The 21,314-nt window shown below is 54.0% G+C and overlaps 1 protein-coding gene across 2 annotated transcripts in view; it reads left to right on the top strand.

Annotated features, from left to right (window-relative positions):
• MGAT5B (alpha-1,6-mannosylglycoprotein 6-beta-N-acetylglucosaminyltransferase B) overlaps positions 1 to 21,314 on the top strand; it is a 67,117-nt gene that overhangs the window by 22,116 nt on the left and 23,687 nt on the right. For both annotated transcript variants that reach the window (XM_036900164.2, XM_057501733.1), the window contains 5 exons: positions 7,418 to 7,533; positions 8,041 to 8,114; positions 9,048 to 9,218; positions 9,980 to 10,144; positions 10,831 to 11,000. In XM_036900164.2, coding sequence (XP_036756059.2) covers positions 7,418 to 7,533; positions 8,041 to 8,114; positions 9,048 to 9,218; positions 9,980 to 10,144; positions 10,831 to 11,000 — 696 coding nt within the window. The remainder of the gene's footprint in view (positions 1 to 7,417; positions 7,534 to 8,040; positions 8,115 to 9,047; positions 9,219 to 9,979; positions 10,145 to 10,830; positions 11,001 to 21,314) is intronic.

Genomic DNA, 21,314 nt, shown 5'->3' on the forward strand with positions numbered 1-21,314 from the left:
CATCTCTTCTGCCCCACTTGGCACCCCCAGCCTACAGGTTGGGGCCCAAGAACCTCACTGTCCTCTTGTTGGCTGTGCCCACGGCCTGGCTCAGAAATGACCTCCACCCACAGGATTAAGTGGGGAGGCCTTGGTCAGAGCCACCTCAGCCAGAAGCCGAGGCCCATAGGGCACCCCAGGCCTGGAGGGGGCAGCGCAAGGCTGATCTCCCCATCAGCCTCCCATGGGGCAGATTGCTCTCAGCCTCCCAGACCCACCTGAAGCTTTGGGTAAGGGAGACTCCCCAGTTTCAGATGTCCATTCTGCCCCTCCTGCTGGGGGCTGCAGCCTGCCCAAAGGGGTGGCACCTAACCAACTTTAAGGGCCCACCACACTAATAATAGGTGCCGTACCAGTGATGATTAAAACCCAGTAGTGGGCGCTGCTGGCGAGGCCAAGGGCCTCGTACCGTTTACGCCTCAGAGCAGTGGCGGGAGAGCTGCCTCCCGCGCGGGGCCTGCCTCTGAATCTCCCGTGTACCCTCCGTGCCCAGAGTAGAGCCTGGCGCTGAGCAGGCCGCGGTGAGGAGTCCCGGAAGGCACCCAGTCAGGGGGCCCTCCTCCCTCTGAGCTCCCCAGCCCCCTCTCCTGCGGCCCTGGGTCTTCACTTTCATGTTCACATGCACATCCCCCCGCCAGAATGCCACAGGCTCATGGGGTTAACCACCCGCTGCTTTTTAGATGCATGCACCAAAGATTAAAAAGGAAAGAAATTAAATATGCTACAAGTGGGAGTGTTAGAGCCTCTGTCACTGTGCTGGGGGGAGGAAGGGGTGTGTGTGCAATGGGCAGGGCTCCTGTCCGGGCACAGAATCCCCGTTTGTACCTGGTAACAGGCCCTATAGGGTAAGGATGGATGTTGCCAGGGAAAGTCCTTCTGCCGGGACTCTAGGGGGGTGTTGGCAGTTATCCTGGTAGAAACAGTATTGACGGTCTCAGCCCCATGATGTCACTCCTTAGACCAGAGAGGGCCTGGCCTTTAGCTCAGGCACGGCCTCGGTCCTGCCCCCATGCCCACCCCCTTGCCCAGACCCCTTCCAGGTGAACGGGTGCATTCCTGCCAGCCTCACAGCCCACTTATTGGCACCGCCTGCCCAGCATGTAGGAGAAATGCAACCCAGTTGTGTCTCAGGGCAGCCTTTTCTCATTTATTGAGTCCATGTTCCATCTGTGGTCCAGGCTGCTTCCCATACTGAGGACAAGGGACCACGGCCTTTGTACTGGCCTGTAAATACTCGTCCAAACTAGGAGCCCCTTCCCCACAGCTGACCATTCCGGCCTGAGCCAGGCTGCCTGGCTGGAACGTGATTTTCCCACATAACAGCTGTGTGGCCCTGAGCGAGTAACTCAGCTTTGCTCTGTCTAGGTTTCCTATCTGTACAATGGGGCCATTAAAAAGAAACATGATGTTTTCAAGCGAATTAAATAAGACAGTGTACCTAATGAGCTTGGCAAGTGAGCGTTCACCCTTTGGCTGTTTTATTATCATTATAATCCACAGAATGTTTTTCTCTTGTCCTCCTAACATCTAGGAAAAGCCCTGACTCCCTGGGCTACCTCCTAACTTCACCCGCCCTGCCTCTAGTAAAAATACTAAAAATTGTGTTCGTTCCCTAGGGCTGTTGTAACAAAGCACCACAACCTTCATAGCTTAAACAGAAGAAACTTAGTGTCTCACAGTTCTAGAGGTTAAGGTCTGAGATCGGGCCTCAGCAGGCTGTCAGCAGGGCGGGGTTCCCTTTGGAGGCTCTCAGGGAGGTTCTGTTCTCAGGAAGACCCTCCTCCTGGCTTCTCGTAGTTTCTTGGCATGTGACAACTTAACTCCAATCTTCTCACAGCATTCTGTGTTTATGTGTCTGTGTCCAAATTTCCCCTTTTTATAAGGACCCCAGTCATACTGGAATTGGGGTCCACCCTACTCCAGTATGACCTCATACTAACTTCACTAATTACATCTGAAACAGCCCTACTTTCAAATAGTCACATTTGGGGTTAGGACTGCAAAATACGATTTTTTTGGGGGGGGGCACACGATTTCACAATAGCAATATCATATTTTATGACCTCATTGGTATGAAGATGAATGTATTAATATTAAAACATTTTCTTTCACCTACAGTGTTTTCCTGATCTTTAAAGAAATTAAAACATTTTTGTGGGTTCTCGAAAGCACTGTGGGCCCCGGCACTGTACCCTTTGGACTTGGTGGAGAAGTCAACCCTGCCCCTGCGCCGCTGCCACTGTGACCACCACGACCCTGGCTTCCCCTGGGCTCCGATGGCTGCAGGCAGCCGCACACCGTTTCCCCAGTCCCTCCCCCTTCTTCTTTTTCCAACGTGGGCGTGTCCCCGGTCATAGGCACTGTGGTTTGAGGCCCCATGGCAGCTACTTTTATTGTCATTTTTTAAAAAGCTTCTCAGGGAAAGGAGCCTAATCATATATTATTTGAAAATAAAAAGTGCTGTGCAAATGTTAAGTCCAGTATAATAATAGCGACGCCAAGTAATTCTGTTTTGAACAAGTTGAACTTGTTAAATCAGACAGATGCCATCTGCACTATTTAAAGCCCTTGCTAGTGATACGCTTTATGCAGAAATGTTTATAATATGAACATTGCTGAGTCCTCCAGAAAGTAAAATGCTTTGCTCTCTAGTTAGACTGAATGACGCTTCCAGCCAGGGATGGGGTGACTGCTGTAGGTCGGGAGTGAAAGCGTTTAAAACATTTATTGAGCACCTACTATATGCCGAACTTAACATTCAGCCTTATGTCTGATTCTGGCAATCACTCTGTAGAGTTGGGATTACTCAGATTTTATAGGCGCTGACTCCTGAGTTCAGGGAGGTTAAGTAACTTGCCCAAGGTCACATAGCTGTCCAGTAGAGTCAGGAATTGAATCCAGGGCCTCTCCTTGGCCCTCACCCTTTCTGGTAAACCTCTGAGTAACGTGGAGCATCGCTGAGCCAGGGCCTGAGACTCAAGAGCGCACCCCCATCTCCCTCATCTGCCCTGAAGGTAGCAGCAGGATTAATCTTGGGCTTTAGAAAAGGAGTGTGGTTTGGAGAGAAGTTCCGGACAGCAGGGGGGTGGGAGACGGGGACTGTCTTTGTGATGGATTAGAAACCCGTTCTCTCAGTCCTGTAGGTGGTGGTTGTGTTAGTGACCTGGGACTACCGGAAGAAAAGACCTCAAACCAGGTGGCTTAAAACAACAGAAATCCATTCTTTTTCAGCTCTGGAGGCTGGAATTCAGAAATCTAGGTATCAGCAGACCTTGTTCCTTCCGAAACTTCCAGGGCAGCCTCCTTCAGCGCCTCCTCCAGCTCTGCTGGCTTCCCTGGTGGGGGACGCACCTGCTCCCACCGTCACGTGGCCTCTACCCCTGTGTGTCTCACGTGGCCTTCTTACAAGGTCACTGGTAATTTAATTTAGGGCCAACTAATCCAGATGAGGTCATGTTAACTAATCCATCTAATTAGCTAAGATGACCTCATCTTAACTAATTACATCTGCAGAGACCCTACTTCCAAATGAGGTCACATCCTGAGGTTTCAGATGGATGTGGATTTTGGGGGGACACTACTCCACCCAACACAGTGATGGAGCCCTGGGCACGCGGCCCATGCTGGGCAGTGCCAGGCTCTCCATCTGGAAGCATGTCCCTGTCCTCGAGGACTCAGGTCTCCTTTGGGGGTTTCAATCTCTCACACCACACCCCAAGGTGTGCCCAGGGTGGATGGGGCGGAGCCTGAGGGAGGGACACCTTCGAGAAGGCTTGAAGTGGGGTAGGTCCCTTCCAAAGTCTTGGGGAGCCTGGTAGGATCCCTGGCTGGTGCCTGACAGGTGGTTTGTGCCCTGGGGTCTTTGGTTAGAAGTGGGGAGGGACACCCTGCCCTTCCCCTGCAAGGAGCATCCTGTGCGCCTCGGCTGCCCGAAGTCGGCGCCAGCCCTGCCCTGGCAGCCTGCATTCTGCCATCAGGTTGTGGCCTTTGGTTTCTAAATAGTTCCCCCGGCCAGGGCATTGTCCGAGGTGGCCACGCGTGTGTGTGGGGAAAGCAGGTCCACAGCTCCTATTTGGAACTCATTTCAGAACCCGACAGCCATCAGGGTCAACACATTCCTTCTCTGGCCTCACCCAGGCATTCTCAGTGGGCTCACAGCACCCCCAGTGGGGTGGAAACGGCTTCTGGGTGAGCAGTCTTAGATATTCCAGTGATTTGTGGCTCTCCACGGGCATTGTGGGTAAGCAGACCAGCAGGATATCCATGATTTTAACATTTCAAGGTGGGAGGCTGTGTGTGTGGGGGGGAAATGTCTCAAAAGTCTCCCAGCAGGGGCGATAGTGAACAGGGTAGAGAAACCCTGGTCCAGCCCAAGTCCCTTCTGCTGCAGCTTTAGCCGTGGCCACCTCAATAGCGGTAATGATCGCTGACACCTAGGGCGCACTTCATGCAGGCGCTGCTGTTCTGCGTGCTCACACCTCTCCTCGCTCGGTCAGGCCTCACAATGGCTGTGAGGGAGGAGCCGCTGTCGTCTCCATTTTAAAGGATGAGAACGCTGAGGCACAGAGAGGCTGAGTGACTTGCTCAGGGTCACACAGCGCATCTCCTCATGCATTCTTGTCAAGTGGGACGAGCTGACTTCTCTTCCTGACAGCACTCCTTGACAGTCTGAAGGTCAAGGAGAAATATTCCTACCTCCTCCTGCCTGAGGCCTTTTTGAGCCAAAGAAGCATGGGCCGTTAAGCCCGTTCTCACTGCTGCTTGTAATCCTGTCAGAAGCTGCTGTGGGCCAGATGGTGTTCTCCAAAAAGATACGTTGATATCCTAACCCTGTGCTGGTGAATGTGACCTTATTTGGAAACAGGGTCTTGGCAGACGTAATCAAATTAAGATGAGGTCATACTGGTTCAGAGGGGGTCCTCATCCAAAGACTGGTGACTCATAGGAAGCGGAAATTTGGACACACAGAAAGCCCAGTGAAGACCAAGACAGAGATTCATGTGTCTACACACCAAGGAAGCCAAGGATGGCTGCCCTCTCCCCAACAGATCCCGTGTGCACATGTGTGTGCGTGTGTGCCCATGTGTCTATGTGTTGAGGGCTCCTCTCCCCTTTCCTGTCACCTTCTTCCTTCTGTCACCGCCCCTGCCTCCATGTCTGCCCTGCCCCTCGCGCCTCCTGCGCTCGCCGCCCTTCTCTGTGGCTGGGGCCGCAGCCCTTCCTTTCCTTGCGGAAGGCGGAGGGAAGGCTGGCCTGAGGGGACAGGCCGCTGCCGAGGGTCGGTGCTGTGCCTTCTCTGGTGGGCAGGTCTCGGGGTGTGCAGACCCGAGAGGAATCCTCCTCCATATAATTCCCATTCTGTGCGGCAACGAAGGCCCAATCCGTGTAAAGGTATAAACGAGCTTAAAATAGGCCTTCAAAGCCAGGGCAAGGTGGGGATCAGAGGGAACAGAATTAATGGGTTCAAAAAGCAACTTCCTGGAGAAAGGCCCTCAGCACCTTCCTTGCCCTGAGACTCATAAGCCAGCAGAGTAGGATCTATCTCAGTAGTTCTTTTTTTTTTGAAGCTAATGTGGGACTTTTAAATGGCAAAATATTTTTTTTCATCTTTTTTACTTTACTTTTAATAATTTATCTTCTAGATTCATAAATATCCAAAGATATATATAAGGCTGTTCACTAAAGATTATTATTATTTTTTTTTTCCCTTTTCCCCGCCCTTATCCCTCCCTTCCCACCCACCCTCCCCAGTCCCTTTCCCTTTGGTAACTGTTAGTCCATTCTTGGGTTCTGTGATTCTGCTGCTGTTTTGTTCCTTCAGTTTTTCTTTGCTCTTATACTCCACATATGAGTGAAATCATTCGGTACTTGTCTTTCCCCACCTGGCTTATTTCACTGAGCATAATACCCTCTAGCTCCATCCATGTTGTTGCAAATGGTAGGATCTGTTTTCTTCTTATAGCTGAATAATATTCCATTGTGTATATGTACCACATCTTCTTTATCCATTCATCTACTGATGGACACTTAGGTTGCTTCCATTTCTTGGCTATTGTAAATAGTGATGTGATAAACATAGGGGTGCATCTGTCTTTTTCAAACTGGGCTGCTGCATTCTTAGGGTAAATTCCTAGGAGTGGAATTCCTGGGTCAAATGGTATTTCTATTTTGAGCATTTTGAGGAACCTCCATACTGCTTTCCACAATGGCTGAACTAATTTACATTCCCACCAGCAGTGTAGGAGGGTTACCCTTTCTCCACAACCTCGCCAACATTTGTTGTTGTTTGTCTTTTGGATGGTGGCCATCCTTACTGGTGTGAGGTGATATCTCATTGTGGTTTTAATTTGCATTTCTCTGATAATTAGAGATGTGGAGCATCTTTTCATGTGTCTGTTGGCCGTCTGAATTTCTTCTTCAGAGAACTGTCTTTTCAGCTCCTCTGCCCATTTTTTAATTGGATTATTTGCTTTTTATTTGTTGAGGTGTGTGAGCTCTTTATATATTTTGGATGTTAGCCCTTTATTGGATCTGTCATTTATGAATATATTTTCCCTTACTCTAGGGTACCTTTTTGTTCTATTGATGGTGTCCTTTGCTGTACAGAATCTTTTTAGCTTGATATAGTCCCACTCGTTCATTTTTGCTTTTGTTTTATCTCAGTAGTTTTTGCAAATGAGATAAATACTGTGTATGATGTCTAATAAACTTCTCTGAGAGTTGAGTAGTAATCAACACCAGAAAATAAATTTCCTGGAAATAAAGGCAACGTGAGTATTGGTGGAGTAGAGCTCTGTGAATGTCTGTGGCAGTAAACTCATTTAAGAACCTGGGAAGAATTCATTCTCAGAAACCCAACAATAATTTACTAGAGGTTTAATAGTTCTCAAGTCCCCAGGCTGCTTTGAGTGGAATTTATTTTGGCACCATACAGCCCCTCTGGGAGGAAGTAGGGAAACAGACTCGTGGCAGCCAGCTGTGCCTGGTGAAAGGGCTCTGTCACCCCGGTGACTGTGGACAGATCCTGTCCAGGCTCTGCAGTGGCATCCCTCTGCCTGCGTCAGCCTCAGGCCCTGCCCTTCTGCCCGCCTGGCACCTGCACACGTGGATACAAACCCAGATGTGCCTGGTACAGGCAGATGCATACTTCCCACCTGCTTTTACCGTGTGCACCGGACTGTTAGAGAACCAGGCCGGGGGGCCAGGCAGCTCCATTTCCTGGCCCAGCTTTATCCGTCGCTCCCTTCCAGCTCACTGCAGGGTGGTGTGCGGGTGCTGGGAGCAGGGTGGGCCTGCTGCGGTTGTTCGTGGGCTGAGGCCCTCCTGGGAAGGCCACCAGGCAGGCCCTGCCGGCTCACCCCAGGCTTCTTGCACTTAGGTTTCCGCCTGGGGCCGGCCTCATGGAGCGGATCCAGGCCATCGCCCAGAACGTCTCGGACATCGCCGTGAAGGTGGACCAGATTCTGCGCCACAGCCTGCTCCTGCACAGCAAGGGTGGGCTGGGTGCTGGGGCGTCTGGGTGGGGTCCCGACTTCTCCACACAGGCCCCCTGGTTCCTCGGAGCCTGGCCCCGGGCGCTCAGTGGGATGACTTGGGGCTCACCCCCCACCCTGTCCTGGAGGGAGCACAGAAGCCCCTGGAGTCCCCAGCCGGCCCTCTGTTTTTCTTGACGTGGGGAATAGCAGGCTGGGACTACCTATGCCCCCTCAGCAAGTTGGGGCACATGGGGGCTGGGGGCATGAGGTCTGCCCAGCTGGGCAGCTGGCCCACAGCCATTCAGGCCAGCTCCTCACCAGTTCCGGAGTGCTAAGGAAGGTGGGGTGGCGGGGGGTGGAGGGGGCCCGGGCCTGCAGACTCCCAGGCAGGTAGCCTTTCGGGTCAAGAAATTCAGGCGAGGGCAGTGTGTGCCCCCACACGACCCCTCCCACCCACTCTCATACCCCCAACCCTGCTCCTCCCTGGACCCGCATCCTCACAGGTTGGCCTTTTCTCTCCACACAGTGTCTGAAGGCCGGCGGGACCAGTGTGAGGCACCCAGTGACCCCAAGTTCCCTGACTGCTCAGGGAAGGTGGAGGTGAGGCATGGGGCTGAGGGGTGGGCGAGGGGGAGGGCCAGGCCCCAGGCGCGCTGGGATTCTGCTTCCGGCGGGGATGGCCCCGAGCCAGGGCCTCTGTGCCAGTCCCCAGACCCTCACCTCAGGGAAGCAGCTTCTCTGCTTGGGCCGTCTCCTGGCCCACCGACCCACATTCCCCAGGATGAGTTGTATTTCAAGGGTTTTAGTACTTTCTTACAGCCCATAAACTATTAAATTTATGTGTGCCACCACCATCAGCAGCCTGAGTCCCAACAAATTCAGATGAGGAGTGGACCTCTTGAGTGGGTCTGTCTCTGCCCATCCCTCCGCATCCCTCCCACCAGCCGGACGGGAGAGCCCCTCCGGCCCCACCTCTGGGGGCCCACCTCCTGCAGGAAGGCTGTCTTCCTGAGGGCACAGTTGTGAGAGCCAGCTCCTCGCTGGTCCTGAACTCCCAGCAGGGCTGGGTGCTGGCACTGTGGGCTCTGGCCTCGGTTCCCGCACGGAGACCACTGTGGTGGGTGGGTCCTGGCCTGGCCTCAGCCCCTTGCCTCCTCACAGCTGCTCCTGACCTTGGCCTCAGCCAAATCCTGCTCCCAGCAGAGACCAGCCAGGCCCCGAGCTGCTCCCCACCAGCCCCATTTGTCCTCAAGCTTTGCCCTCGTGCATCCTGACCAGACTTGATTCTCCCAGAGTCCCCCTCTTCCTGGGGTGGAGGGCAGCCGGCCTGGCCTTGTCTGAGGTTCTCAGCTGCCGGGACACAGGGCTGGGTCTTGGGGCCCTGCTTGTGTCTCTTCTCTGATTCTGGCCCTTGCTGTGTGTTCTGTCCCGAGTGACCTCGGGGTCCCCAGGGACCTGCGCACGGGGTGGGAGGGCCTGCCGAGGGTGTGGGGGGCGGACTGGTGCCCTGGTCCAGGCCGGCCCTCTCTGCAGTGGATGCGAGCCCGCTGGACCTCTGACCCCTGCTACGCCTTCTTTGGGGTGGACGGCACCGAGTGTTCCTTCCTCGTCTACCTCAGTGAGGTCGAGTGGTTCTGCCCCCCGCTGCCCTGGAGGAACCAGACAGCCCGTCAGACGGCCCCCAAGCCCCTCCCCAAAGTCCAGGTAGGCCTGGCAGGTGGGTGGGCCGGCAAGGGCTGGTGGACAGGTCAGCTGGCCTCCCCAGGCAGGCGTCCTTGGGAGCCAGTGGCAGGGAACCCTTCGCCCCTGGGAAAATGAGGCCTGCCTGGTGGGTGGGCAGGTCCCGGACACCAGCCTGACGCTGCCCATCCCACTTTCTGGGGATGCTGCAGAGCTGGGCCTACTTAAAGGGCCAGCTCAGGCACTGGAGGCACCCCCTTAATGGGCTGGAATAATAGTAATAATAATAGTCACTCACTGAGGGCTCCTGCGTGCTGGACACGTTATTTGTACTTGAACCTCCCCGCGGATGATGAGTCTGAGACCAGAGAGCTGAGGTAACTTGTTCAAGGCAGATGGTTACGCTGGCTGCGTGCGGCCTGAGCCGGGCTCTGACAACACCCTCACGGCCTCCTCGCAGCAGCTGGGGTCCCTGGGAGCTGTCATAGCTGACCACTCCCACTGATGGCTGGGGAACCGGGGGCTGATCAGGGGTGGGCCGGGTTGGAACAGCCTGGCGGGGGGGTGAGTGTTGGGGGTGAGGGCAGGGCTGCCCAGTGGTGGGGGCTGGTGGGCATCCTAGAAAGAGCAGGAGCAGGTAGAACAGGCCACAGCCTCCCTCGTGAGGCAGGGGGCGGGGGGCGGGTGCCGGCCCCTGGCCCCGGGGCAGTGGGTGATGGTGGGTGATGGTGGTGGCGTGGCTGCAGACCTGAGGGTGGGGATAACCGGGGCCTCCTCTTCTCCAGGCGGTTTTCCGGAGCAACCTGTCCCACCTCCTGGAGCTGATGGGCAGTGGGAAGGAATCCCTAATCTTCATGAAGAGACGGACCAAGCGGCTCACAGCACAGTGGGTGCTGGCTGCCCAGCACCTGGCACGGAAGCTGGGCGGCATCCAGAGGGACCAGAAGCAGGTACCTTATCCTCCTGTGCATTCGGGGAGCTAAGCTCCAGGAGCTGAGGAAAGGGGCCCCAGGCCTCTAAGTGCACTGCCCTCAAAAAAGTTTTACTGAATTTATTTGAATTTCATCTGGGGCAGGAGGAGGCAGAGTCAGGATAGATGCATGGGGTGGCCCCTGAGCCTTTCAGGTTTGGAATGGAATGAGAAGCCCCTCCACGTGGGGGGCCTGCATTCTGTAGACATCTTTGGCAGAAAAGTCAGGACGTTTGCCTGGAATGTTGAGAATAACATAGCCTGTTTCAGGGAGGTTTGTCGATTCATCTGCCCATCCCTCCATTCACCCATCCATCCGCCCATCTACCCATCCATCCATCCAGTAAACATGTACCTGACTCTCCTATCACCCGGTTTGTTTCCTTCAGAGTCCTTGTCATTTCATGAACTTATCTCTGGTCTGTGTTGCTTACCTCTTCCATCTGGAACGTAAGCACTTTGAGGGCAGGATGTGGCCACCTTGTTCGCCTGCATCCCCAGTGGCCAGCATGGTCACTCTGCCTCTTGGTCCCCCGCTGTGCTCAGTGCCAGAAAGGGCCCTCCCGGGCACAGCCTGGAGGCAGTGTCTGCCGCTGGCCGGGTCTCCCTGGGGGTGGCCGGGCTACGTGCCAGTGCTCCTCCACGCTGACCCTCTGTTCCCCCCAGATCCTCGTCCACATTGGCTTCCTGACGGAGGAGTCTGGGGACGTGTTCAGCCCGAGGGTGCTGAAGGGTGGGCCTCTAGGGGAGATGGTGCAGTGGGCAGACATCCTGGCCACCCTCTACGTCCTGGGCCACAGCCTGCGGATCACAGTGTCCCTGAAGGAGCTGCAGAGGTGAGTGCCAGGGGAGGGGAGGGGAGATAGGGGCACCTGCTTAGTGACATTCCTAATTTCCTCCTCCACCTGCTCAGCCTGCTTCCCACCCGCTCCTCCTCCATGCGGATGGCTGGCGTGTTCGGGATGCACCAAGGAAACCTATTTGCATAGTGCTGTTCACACAGGGTTCTGGTCTCCATCTCCATCTGATGGGGCCTTGATATTCGCATTCAGGGGCTGACAAATACTGGCTTATGGAATTGATCCGTCATAAAGGTGGGATCCCCTCTGCCTGTCATCCTGATGGCTTGGTACAGCCTTGGGGTTTCTCTTCCTGAGCCTCTTCTGGCAGCTGGGGCCAGTAAGGCCTGGAGGGTGAGGAGGTGGGCCAGTGATGCCCGCCCCTTCCCAGCGCTTGCCTTTCCAGGGTCCCTCTGCTGCTGTGGGAGGTGGGAGACTGGTGATGAGACATGGGTAGGAATGCGTGTGTGTGTGCATGTATGCGCGCATTTGCACGCAAGTATGATCAGCTTTATTTTAACCATCTAGATGTGGAAATTCATATGATTTTTCTTCTTTTGGTTATTCACATTTATTGTATGATATTCAGTACATAAAAATATACGTAATCTGTTATGAAGCACAAAAATAGAATGGTTTCTCATGGCTCCACCATCCAACGTAAGAATGAGAATATTCTCAGGACTTGGGTGCCCAGCTGGGTGCCCTTTTCTCTCATCCATCCCTCTGCACCCCCCTGGCAGGAAACCAGAAACTTGGATTTTGTGTTTATCACTCCTGTACTTTTTTTAAAAAAATAATTTTTTTTAACATATTCATATATTCATAAGCAATATATGGTTTGGTTTGATTTTGAGCTTTGTAAAAAATAGCACCTACTGTACGTAGTATTCGAGACCTGCTTTCTTCAGCCACTATTAGGATTCAGACTCATGCCTGTTGTTGCATGTGGTTCTAGTTCATTTGTTGCCACTGCTGTATATTGCATTGTATACATGTACCATAATTATTTATCAATCTTTCCTGATATTTTTCCCATTTTTACAAGTTATTTTGATTGATGCTATGGTGGACATTCTTGTACATGTCACCTGGTGTACCTGCATCAGAATTTCTCTTGGGTGCAAACAGAGTTTTTCTTGGGTATAGACTGAGGTGCACAATCGCTGGGACTTAGAGTGTGCGGAAACTCAACTTTACAAGGTAATCCCAGTTGTTGTCCTAGGTGGTTTCACCAGTGCAGAGGCTCCCCTCGTGGGTAGGACCCAGTGGGTCACATCTTTTACGCTCTTGTCATCAGAGTTTCTGATCACAGATGTGAGGTGGTATCTTGTTATGGTTTAACTTGAATTTGCCTGACAACTAATGAGGCCAAACCTCCTGTCGTACGTTTGTCTTTCTTTCCTCCTGATGAAAAACCCCTTCATGTCATTTACCCACTTTTCTGTTGGGTTATTTATCTTTCCCTATTGAGTTGTAAGAGTTTTTATTGTTTTATGGGCAAAAACAACCCTGTGTGAGTTATATGTGTTTAAAAATCTTCTAATGTGTGGCTTGTCTTTGTAATTTTTAAATTTTTTATTATGATTTTTTTTTGAGAGACAGAGGTTTAATTTTAATATAATCGAAGTTATCAGCCTTTTCCTTTGTAGTTAGGGATTTGGGGCTTGGTGGATTTCCCATCCTCCTTTTCACTGGCATTTGGATGAGCTGTTCTAACTTTGCCCCAGGGCATAACTAAAGAAAGCCCCCGTGTTGTTTGCCTGTGAATCACTTTTCTTCATCAGCCTGTTAACTCACTTCAGGTGGTTTTCAAGCTGTCCAGAGCCCACCCCTTGTCTTGATGGTCTGTTGGTTCTAGATGTATCTGTCTTTCTGATTGGCATGTTGTCCTAGCAGGAGTGTTGGAGAGAGGAGGATGCTGATGGGGACAGAGCCTTGGACAGTTTTAGGTCAGTGGGGCCCAGGGACACCCGCCTCTGGAGTTTTGCCTCTGACTTAGAGTCTGCCAATAATTTGGGTAGAACTTCTGTGTCCTCCATCAGAGAGAGGCACCAGGCTAAGACTGGGTGGTCCTGGGAGGTCACTGAATGACTTAGTGGTTTGAAGGTTTTCATCCCCATGGCTTGAAATTCACACTGCTGAAGTCACTCTTTTTAGGTTGATGCAACTGATGCACTTGTCTCCAGTAGGCCTAGTAAACATAAAAAGCGTTGTCAGAGAGGAACACTCTTTGTACGTGTAGGCAAGGATGTGGACCTGGCCCACTTTGAAGGGGGAGAAGGTGACAGGAATTAATGAGGGGCCTGCCTGGGTGTGGCAGTCTTGGGAAGCACAATCCCAGGTCGGGGCAATGGTTCAGAGGGCAGAGGAGCCACCTCGAAATAGCACCTCCACCCTATCGGCAGGAGGGCACTGGCTGGGGAACTGTCCCTGGGTGCTGGTGCTGAACCTGCTGGGAGAGGGGGCCAGCACGGCCCTCACTCGGGCTCTCACCCGGCGGCATTTTGTTAGTTGGCCAAGCTGTTCACACTGTGTGGGCCATTTCAGAGCTGGGTGTGCTTGCCCGCTGCCCGCCAGCACGCACTGCCGCTCACCGCACTGTGCCCACCCCCAGATCTCTCTGAACAGAGCTCGGGAGATGCAGCAGCTCTGTCTGTGGAACAGAACACTGCAGAGGCAGCTAATGTTTGCAAATAATGAAAAGAGGCATCTTTGCCTGGCCTCAGAGCTTCCTACAGGAAAGTCAGATGGGGGCATGGTGCAGAGTGGGGAGGCGACGAAGGACCTGGTGTGTGGGAAGCCAAAGGAGTCTTGGAACTTGTGGACGCATGGCCTGGGCTGCAGGTGCCGTGCGCCAGACCTGCCTCAGGCAGAGCAGCAAGCAAGGGTCTGGGGGCCCTTGTCCCTGGCCCACCAAAGACCCCAAGATGCACTGGGAAGAACCCTGAAGGTGGGGGCTGTCCAGAGCCCTCAACCCAGGCACTGTGAGTGTGGCACACCTCTGTCAGCATCACCAACACCTCGCCCACCTCAAGGTTGAAAGAATTCACATTATGGCACAGTGTTCAGCTTGATTCCTCCCCTCTGACCGTATGTCTTCTGGGGCTAGAGAGGTGAGAACTGCTCCCTCAGGGAAAGGGAAGTTTTCCCCACGCGTGTGCAGGAGCCCAAATATCACACTGAGAGACTCACCCTTCATGCAAGAGCGGATACTCAACAAGTCCTTTTAAGATGTGGGAATTTAACTCGGTTCTGCTGCCTTAGCCCATGCCGGGTGTCTCCTCCCTCAGCCTGCACCCTGAGTCCTTACCTGCCCCATGTACTTCCTCCTCCTCTGGCCACTCCTTGGGCCTGGCGCTGAGCCTGTGGTAGACAAGGCTGCCACAGCTCATGACAGGGCCGGAGTAGTGAGGGCGTGGTCGCTGCATCTGGGAGGCCCTGAGAACAAGGCCTTGGTGCAGAGTCCTAAGATCTGAACTACCCCCAGCTGCTGTCTCACACATACCAACAAACATGCACACTTCCAGGCATGCATGCCCCATGCACAACCACACACACCCATGTATGTGCACCCACATGTCAGTACATGTACACCGTGTGTATACCCACCCACCCACATGCAACCTTGTACATAGGCCCATGCCACCACACACATGCACACACCCCTCTGCATACATGCAGCACATTGCACATGTGTGCACATGTGCACACACACTCACAAGCCTGCGTTCACACATCCCACTTCCTGCCAACTTGTTACTTCCTGCCAGGCTTGTGCAGATCTGAAATTCCCAGAGGTAGAGCCTCTGGGGAGAGGTGGCCCCATCTCCGGTCTGTTAAATGGGCAGGCCCAGGGCTGCACCCAGACTTCTTTGCCTTTGGTCCCCTGCGGGGTGTAGGTGTGAGTGGATACTCTTGCTCAGACAGGGCAGAGTCATGTAAACAGCCCAGACCTCAGGGAACAGCCTGAGAAGGTGCTTGCTAAATCTGTTACCAGATGCAATTTCAAAACAACTAAAAGAAGAAAAATAAAAAAAAAGAAAACCACCTTCCCCAGGAGACATAATACAGTTATGTCTACAAAATTAACAGCAACTGTAGTTGGAATGTTTCACGTGGGAATTCTTAGCCTCTGACGGCAGCAGAACTGCCTTAGAAACATACTGCTGTCCAGGCCCCGTTCCTGGCATCTCTGATTAGGTGGTCTGGAGTTGGCACTTAAGTACCAAGTTTTCAAAGTTCCCCAGGTGGTCTAATGGGCAGTGACACTTGAGAAATGGAAAAGCTGAGGTTGTGGCTTTTCTAAAGAGCACCTCCCACTGGGTCTGGGTGGGGTATGGCTTTGGGGTAGGACATTGCAGTGTGTGGACCTGCCTGCCTTTGTGGCTTGTCAAAAGAGCTGTTTTCTGTGTCCCCCAGCACCAGTTCTGAGGGGCAGGATTGGGGCCTGGGATGGGGGCTCAGGGCCCTAGAAGAGTGTGTGGATTCCTCCCAGATGTGCATTTGCATATTGAAGAACCCCAACCATACCCTGGGCTGCAGGGTTGGGGGCCAAGTGGAGGAGGTGGGCCAGGGAGGCACCCCTGGGAGGTAGCCCAGATAATGGCTGCACCCAGGGCGTCAGGTGGAAACCTGCTGACCTGGAGTGTACTTTGTGCCATGCCCTTTGGGGGATGTACTTTTTTCCCATGACAGCTGTGGGCCAGGGTTGCGAGCTCCTTGAGCTCATTCTCTGCTGGGACCACCTGATGCTACAAAATGCAGGCCTTTCCCTTCAGTGGAAACTGAGATACAGTGCATTAATTTGCTAGAGTTGTCACAAAGCACCGCAGACTGGGGCCTGAGGACATACATTTATTCTCACCGTCTGGAGGCTGGAAGCCCAAGATCGAAGTGTCGGCAGAGTGGGCCCTGCCGAGGTGGTGAGGGAGCATCAGTCTCAGTCCTCCCCCCCGCTTCTGGTGGCCTGCTGTTGATCTTTGGTGTTCGTCGGCTCGTAAAGCATCATCTGATCGCTGCCTTCACCTCCACATGGCCTTCCCTGTGTGCATGTGTCTGTGTCCAGCTTTCTCCTTCTCAAAGGACACCAGTCATATTGGATCAGAGCCCATCCGAAAGACTTCATTTTTCAACTTGACTGCCTCTGTAGAGACCCCCTCTCCAAATGAGGTCACATTCCCAGGTACTGGGGGTAGGACTCCAACACATGAATCTTGGGGGGACACAGTGCAACCCATACTGAGACAGTGACCCTTTAGGCCTGGAAAGGAGTTGTGGGCAGAAATACATTGAAGACACCCAAGGTGTTGCCATGGGTTCTGCAGGAGTGGTCAGGGTCACCCGGGCCTCCCCACTAGCCCTGGCTCCGCACAGGCTGCACCGGCTTAATTTGCAACTGGGTCACTGGGATGTGAAGGATCCACATTCTCAGACTCACAGTCTCGGTGACAGAAACACCTCCCTGGTCGGCAAAGTGACCTGTGTGGGGAAGGTGGCGGGACGGAGATGCTGCTTGTGCATCTGTTGCAGTTTATTCCCAGACGGTCACGCAGATGTCTCGGCCGCTGACCGAGCAACGAGGCTGGACGGATGAGCCACTCTCCTGTGCTCCTCGTGTTTCCGTGTTTTAATCAACCAGCTCACTGGAGTGATGTTTGGGGCAGTGCGCAGAATCCGCATCTGCCTTTGCTGCTGTGAGACATTTCTGGGGTGAGGGGGTGGCGTGTGGGGACCGTGCACCCTGAGATGAGACGCAGGTGATGTCAGACAGCCCCTCTGCGCCCACCACCCCAGCGGGGAGTGGAGGGGAGCCAGAGCCCCCGCCGGCTGCACCCGCACTGTCCTCACCATGCCTGGTCCACAGTGGGCATTTTAAAGTCAGTGCCTGCCTGGAAACAGCTGTGCTCATCGATTTCATTTACATGATTTCAAGCATCATTAACAGCACACGGCATGAGGAAAGGCTACTGAGCCCTTCCTCTATCCATGAGCAAATTGGGTTTAGCAGAAAATTAGTTGACTAAACTGGCAAACGATAAAAGAGGACCGTGTTTAAATAAGGAAGCCGAGGAAGGAAACGGCTGTGGACCCCGCAGTCCCAGTGGAAGCTGGTCCTTTTCGTTTGTTCAACATTTGTTCAGGAAACACCGGGGAGGATCCTCCAAGGATAACCACGGCAGGGGCCACACTGTTCCTGGGGCTCAGCCTGGCTGGACTAAGCTGCCCCTGGCTGAGCTCCCTGAGGGGCCAGTGAGGCAGCCCCCAGGCTCCGAACCCGCCCAGATCTGCCCACTCCTGCCCCGCACGGCCGCCCGGGCTGGGCTCGCTGGCTCCGAGCAGCTGCTGGCAGGTGGCGCTGCCGTCTGACGGGGCGGAAGAGAAAAGCACTGGGTGTGGGGGGCTTAGGGGAAGGGATTTGGACTTCGGGTTCAGACGCGTTGAATTCAATGTGCCCACGTAGGGGCAGCTGAGGGGTGGGGCTGTTGGCAGTGGACAGAAATTCAAGAACACTGTTGTGAATGAAATTGCTGCATGTTGGCTGAAGAAATGGCAACTTATAAGGGGCTCTTGGAGGAATAGGTGCTGGCAGAGGAGGTGGAAGAGTGACCCAGAGGGTGTGGAGTGTGGGCACCAGTGGAGAAGATGCTTCTAGAAGGAGGGAGTGGCCAGTGATGTCAAAAGCTCACCGAAAGCAAGGAGACTGAAAAATGCCAGATGGATTTGGCCACATGAATGTCAGTGTTACCCCAGAAAAGCCATTTGGCTTGAGTTGTGGGGACAAAAGCCAGAACTTCGAGGTTGTAGACTGAGGGGCTGGTGAGGAGACACTGGCAATGAGGGGCGTCTGCCAGGAGCTTGGCTGTGAGGAGGAGAGAGGACGAGGCCGGGGGTGGGCAGTGGAGTCATAGGAAGATGTGGGGGTTTCCCAGGGCTGTTGGAACAAAGCACCACAAACCCAGTGGTTTCTTGTGTCACAGTCGTGGAGGCCAGAAGTCCAAGACTGAGGTATGGGCAGACGGGTCCCTTCTGTGGCCGAGAGGGAGAACCTGCCCCGAGCTCTCTCCCTGCTTCTGGCCTCCCTTGGCTCGTGCATGGCCGTCTCCTCCTGGTATCTGCACCTCGTCTTCCCTCTATGTGTGTCTGTCTCTGTCCAAGTCTCCACTTCTTACAAGGACACCGTCATATGGGGTTGTGACCCACCCTAATGACCTCGCCTTAACTTGATCGTCGGAAATAAGGGCACCTTCACAGGCCCTGGGGCTCAGCACTTCAACATCTTTTGGAGGAACACAATGCATCCCATAAGCGAAGGTGTGCTTGTTTACTTTTGATGATGAGACAGTTGTGAGCATGCGTACATGCTGGTGTGAAGGATCCAGAAAAGGGAGCAGCTGAAGGTACAGGAGGGAGGTTGCACTGTGCAAGGTGGCCCGGGGAAGGCGAGGCTGCAGGCGGGGTGGGGGTGGGGCGACTGGGACATTCACAGCGGTGTTTTATTTTGTCTTTGACGGAGGAGGGACGAGCATCTTTGGCGGGGTGAGGTGGGTGGGCAGAACAAGACTGAATCACACCCCTAAGGCTCCACCAGATTTGTAATGTGTTGTCCTGCCCCACCCCCTCAAAGAGATTTGAACCAAATATGGTCAAATGTTAAGATTCTGCAAGGCCAGGGGGTGGGAATACAGGTATTCATTACAGTGCTGTTATTTTCTATGATTTTCTGGATGCTTGAAATACTATATAGTATATGAAGTATATAGATTAGGAAGAGGGAAGGGAGCCACATTTAGCACCTGCTCAGCGCTGGCACTCTGTTACAGAGACTGGTTCTTTCCCTCCCATTCTGGAGAGACATGAGAGAGGCAAGAGATTAATTTACACTAAAATACTTTGTCCCCTCAAGGCGGCGTTTTAATCTGCACAGAGGGTTCATGTTCAGCATGGCCGAACACCATGGAAGGTGGGGACCTCTGCTGCTGGGGGCTCTGGCCTGCCCTGGTCCCTGCCCTTCATCCGTCCTCAGGATCCAGGAGCGGTGACCTCTTGCCAAGGCCGCCCCTCACCCTGCACTCCAGGCCACACAGCACCATAGGGAGAGGGAGGCTGTTTCCTGCGAATCAAGGCCCCCAAGCAACTCTTGATGAAGGCAGTGGCCGAGTCACCTTTCCCAGTTGTGGCCTGGTCCAAGTCAGGGCTGGAGGGCTGCAAAGAAAGAGACATTTAAAGGAAATTGCAGGCTCTCCTGAAATGTCCATGGAACCCAAGCGTAGCAGGGAGGACTTGGGGGGAGTGAGATAGAGGAGGGCTGGCTTCTGAAGGCTCTTGAAAGAAGGGTGAGGAGGGGGGATTTGTTCCCAGGAGGAAGCATCATATGTCTTCAAATCCCAAGGGCCATTGGTCCTCATAAAGGGACATGGGGTCCAGTGGTCTCTCTGCTCCCAAGTTTTCTTGAACTCATAACGGGCTTTGGTGAAAGGGAGGCCTTTTCCTGGAACCAGACTGGTCTCTCCGAAGCCGGCCCTGAGCCCCCGACCTCTCTGGGCCCGCACCCAGGGCTGTGACACTCCTTTAGCCCACAGCCCCGCTGGGAGGTTGCTCTAATGGTGTCGAGAGTGGAGTCTAACTCTCCTCCTGCCTTTAAGGCCCCTGTGCAGCTTGGTTCTCAACAAAGATTTGCGGAGCAGGACAGAATAGCGATGGCCCTGATGCCTGGGGCTCACCTGAGAGATGGAGACCACCATCCTGATGCCCAGGCCCCACCCCAGAGCAACCAGGTGGCACCTCTGGGGCCGGCCTGGACATCAGGCCATAACAGAAGCCTGATGGTACCAATGGCACCTGGGCCTGAGCCGCAGTCCTTGAATGTTTACAGCATAGCTTAGATAAGAGAAGCCTGATTGACCTCGGCATTCAGACATGCGCTACATAAATCAGCTTGTCTGCAGGAAGGGGGGAGGAAATGCCAAGGGACGTGTTCCTCTTCCTCCAACCACAGCCACCCGCAGACCCGGGAGTGGGAGGCATGAGTCTGTGGTTCCCCAGCTCCGCTGGGAATGGCAGCGGGGTTCTTAGCCCTGAGTTGGCTTCCTGGGAGGGACACTGAGGAAGCCAGGCTCAGCTCTGACAGTGGCCCTAATGCAGGCCACCCGCCGGGGCTGGGGCTCCCGGCATCTCCCTTTTGGAACTGTCCAGCCTGTGTTCCTGGCACATTCCCAGGGTGAGTGGGCTCATCCTGGGCAGGAGAAGAAAATGGCACAAGGGGATGTAATTCCTTCCTTGTTAGTGATCCCAGCCTCCCTTCAAGAGCAGCTCGTGAGATGCCCGGGTCCCTTACTGGGTTCCCCGCCCTATGCTCTCCAGAAGAGGCAGTTTCCCGTTGTAGTAATAGGCCATGGGAGAGAACTGGGGACACTGCCATCATGCCCAGGAGAATGGGCCTGGACAGAGTCAGAGGGCCGGCAGGCCCCTGGGGGGACAGAAACACCTGGGGCTGCCCCATCCAGTGCGCCCCTGGTAACGAGCTGGATCTAGGGAGGCTGAAGTTCCCTGCGTGCACTTGGTGCCTGGGGCCAAAGATCTTTGAGCACTTTGTAAGAATTCTTCTTGATTAGGTCCTTCCCACAGAGAGGAAAGAGAGAGGGAGAGAAAATAGTTCGTTCCAGAATTTGAGCACTACCTGGAGAGATTATTTCCAGCCACAGACCAAAGGCACAGGGAGGAATAAAACCAGAGGATTTTTAGCCTGGGAAGGGACCGTGGAGGTAGGTCCGTGTGAGCATCATGTTAGAGGCGGGGAGGGTCCGCCAGAGCAGTCCCGCGTCTGTGCCGGGCCCCGCGGCGTGTGGTGCTGGAGCTCACACCCAGGACAGCTGTTACTGGGCCAGAATGCAGCATTTTGATTCCCAGTCCAGGGTTTTTCCTACTGGGCGTGGATTTTTCCCCCCTTCCCCTTGCCCGATCTCCCCACACTGCCTTCTGACCTTCCAGTGAAGAGTGACCGTGTCCGTCCTTGCACTTCCATGTTGACACCTGCTGGGAGTCTGTGGCAGGTGGGCCCTGAGGAAGACGGGACCCAGCACCTCTGGGAAGCAGAGCGCTGGGTGTGTCCCTGTCAGGGTGGCCATGGGTCCCATGAGTGTCTATAGTCTGGCATTTTAAAAAAATGGTAGTAAAATGCACAGAACAAAATTTGGCATCTTAACCATTTATAAGTGCGCAGCTTGGAGGCATTAGGCACGTTCGCCTTGTTGGGCAGCCCCACCCCCACCCACCTCCAGAATGTTTGCATCTTCCCAAACCAAAACCCTG

This window comes from Manis pentadactyla, chromosome 4 (genome assembly GCF_030020395.1).
Source record: "Manis pentadactyla isolate mManPen7 chromosome 4, mManPen7.hap1, whole genome shotgun sequence".
NCBI classification, from domain to species: Eukaryota; Metazoa; Chordata; class Mammalia; order Pholidota; family Manidae; genus Manis; species Manis pentadactyla.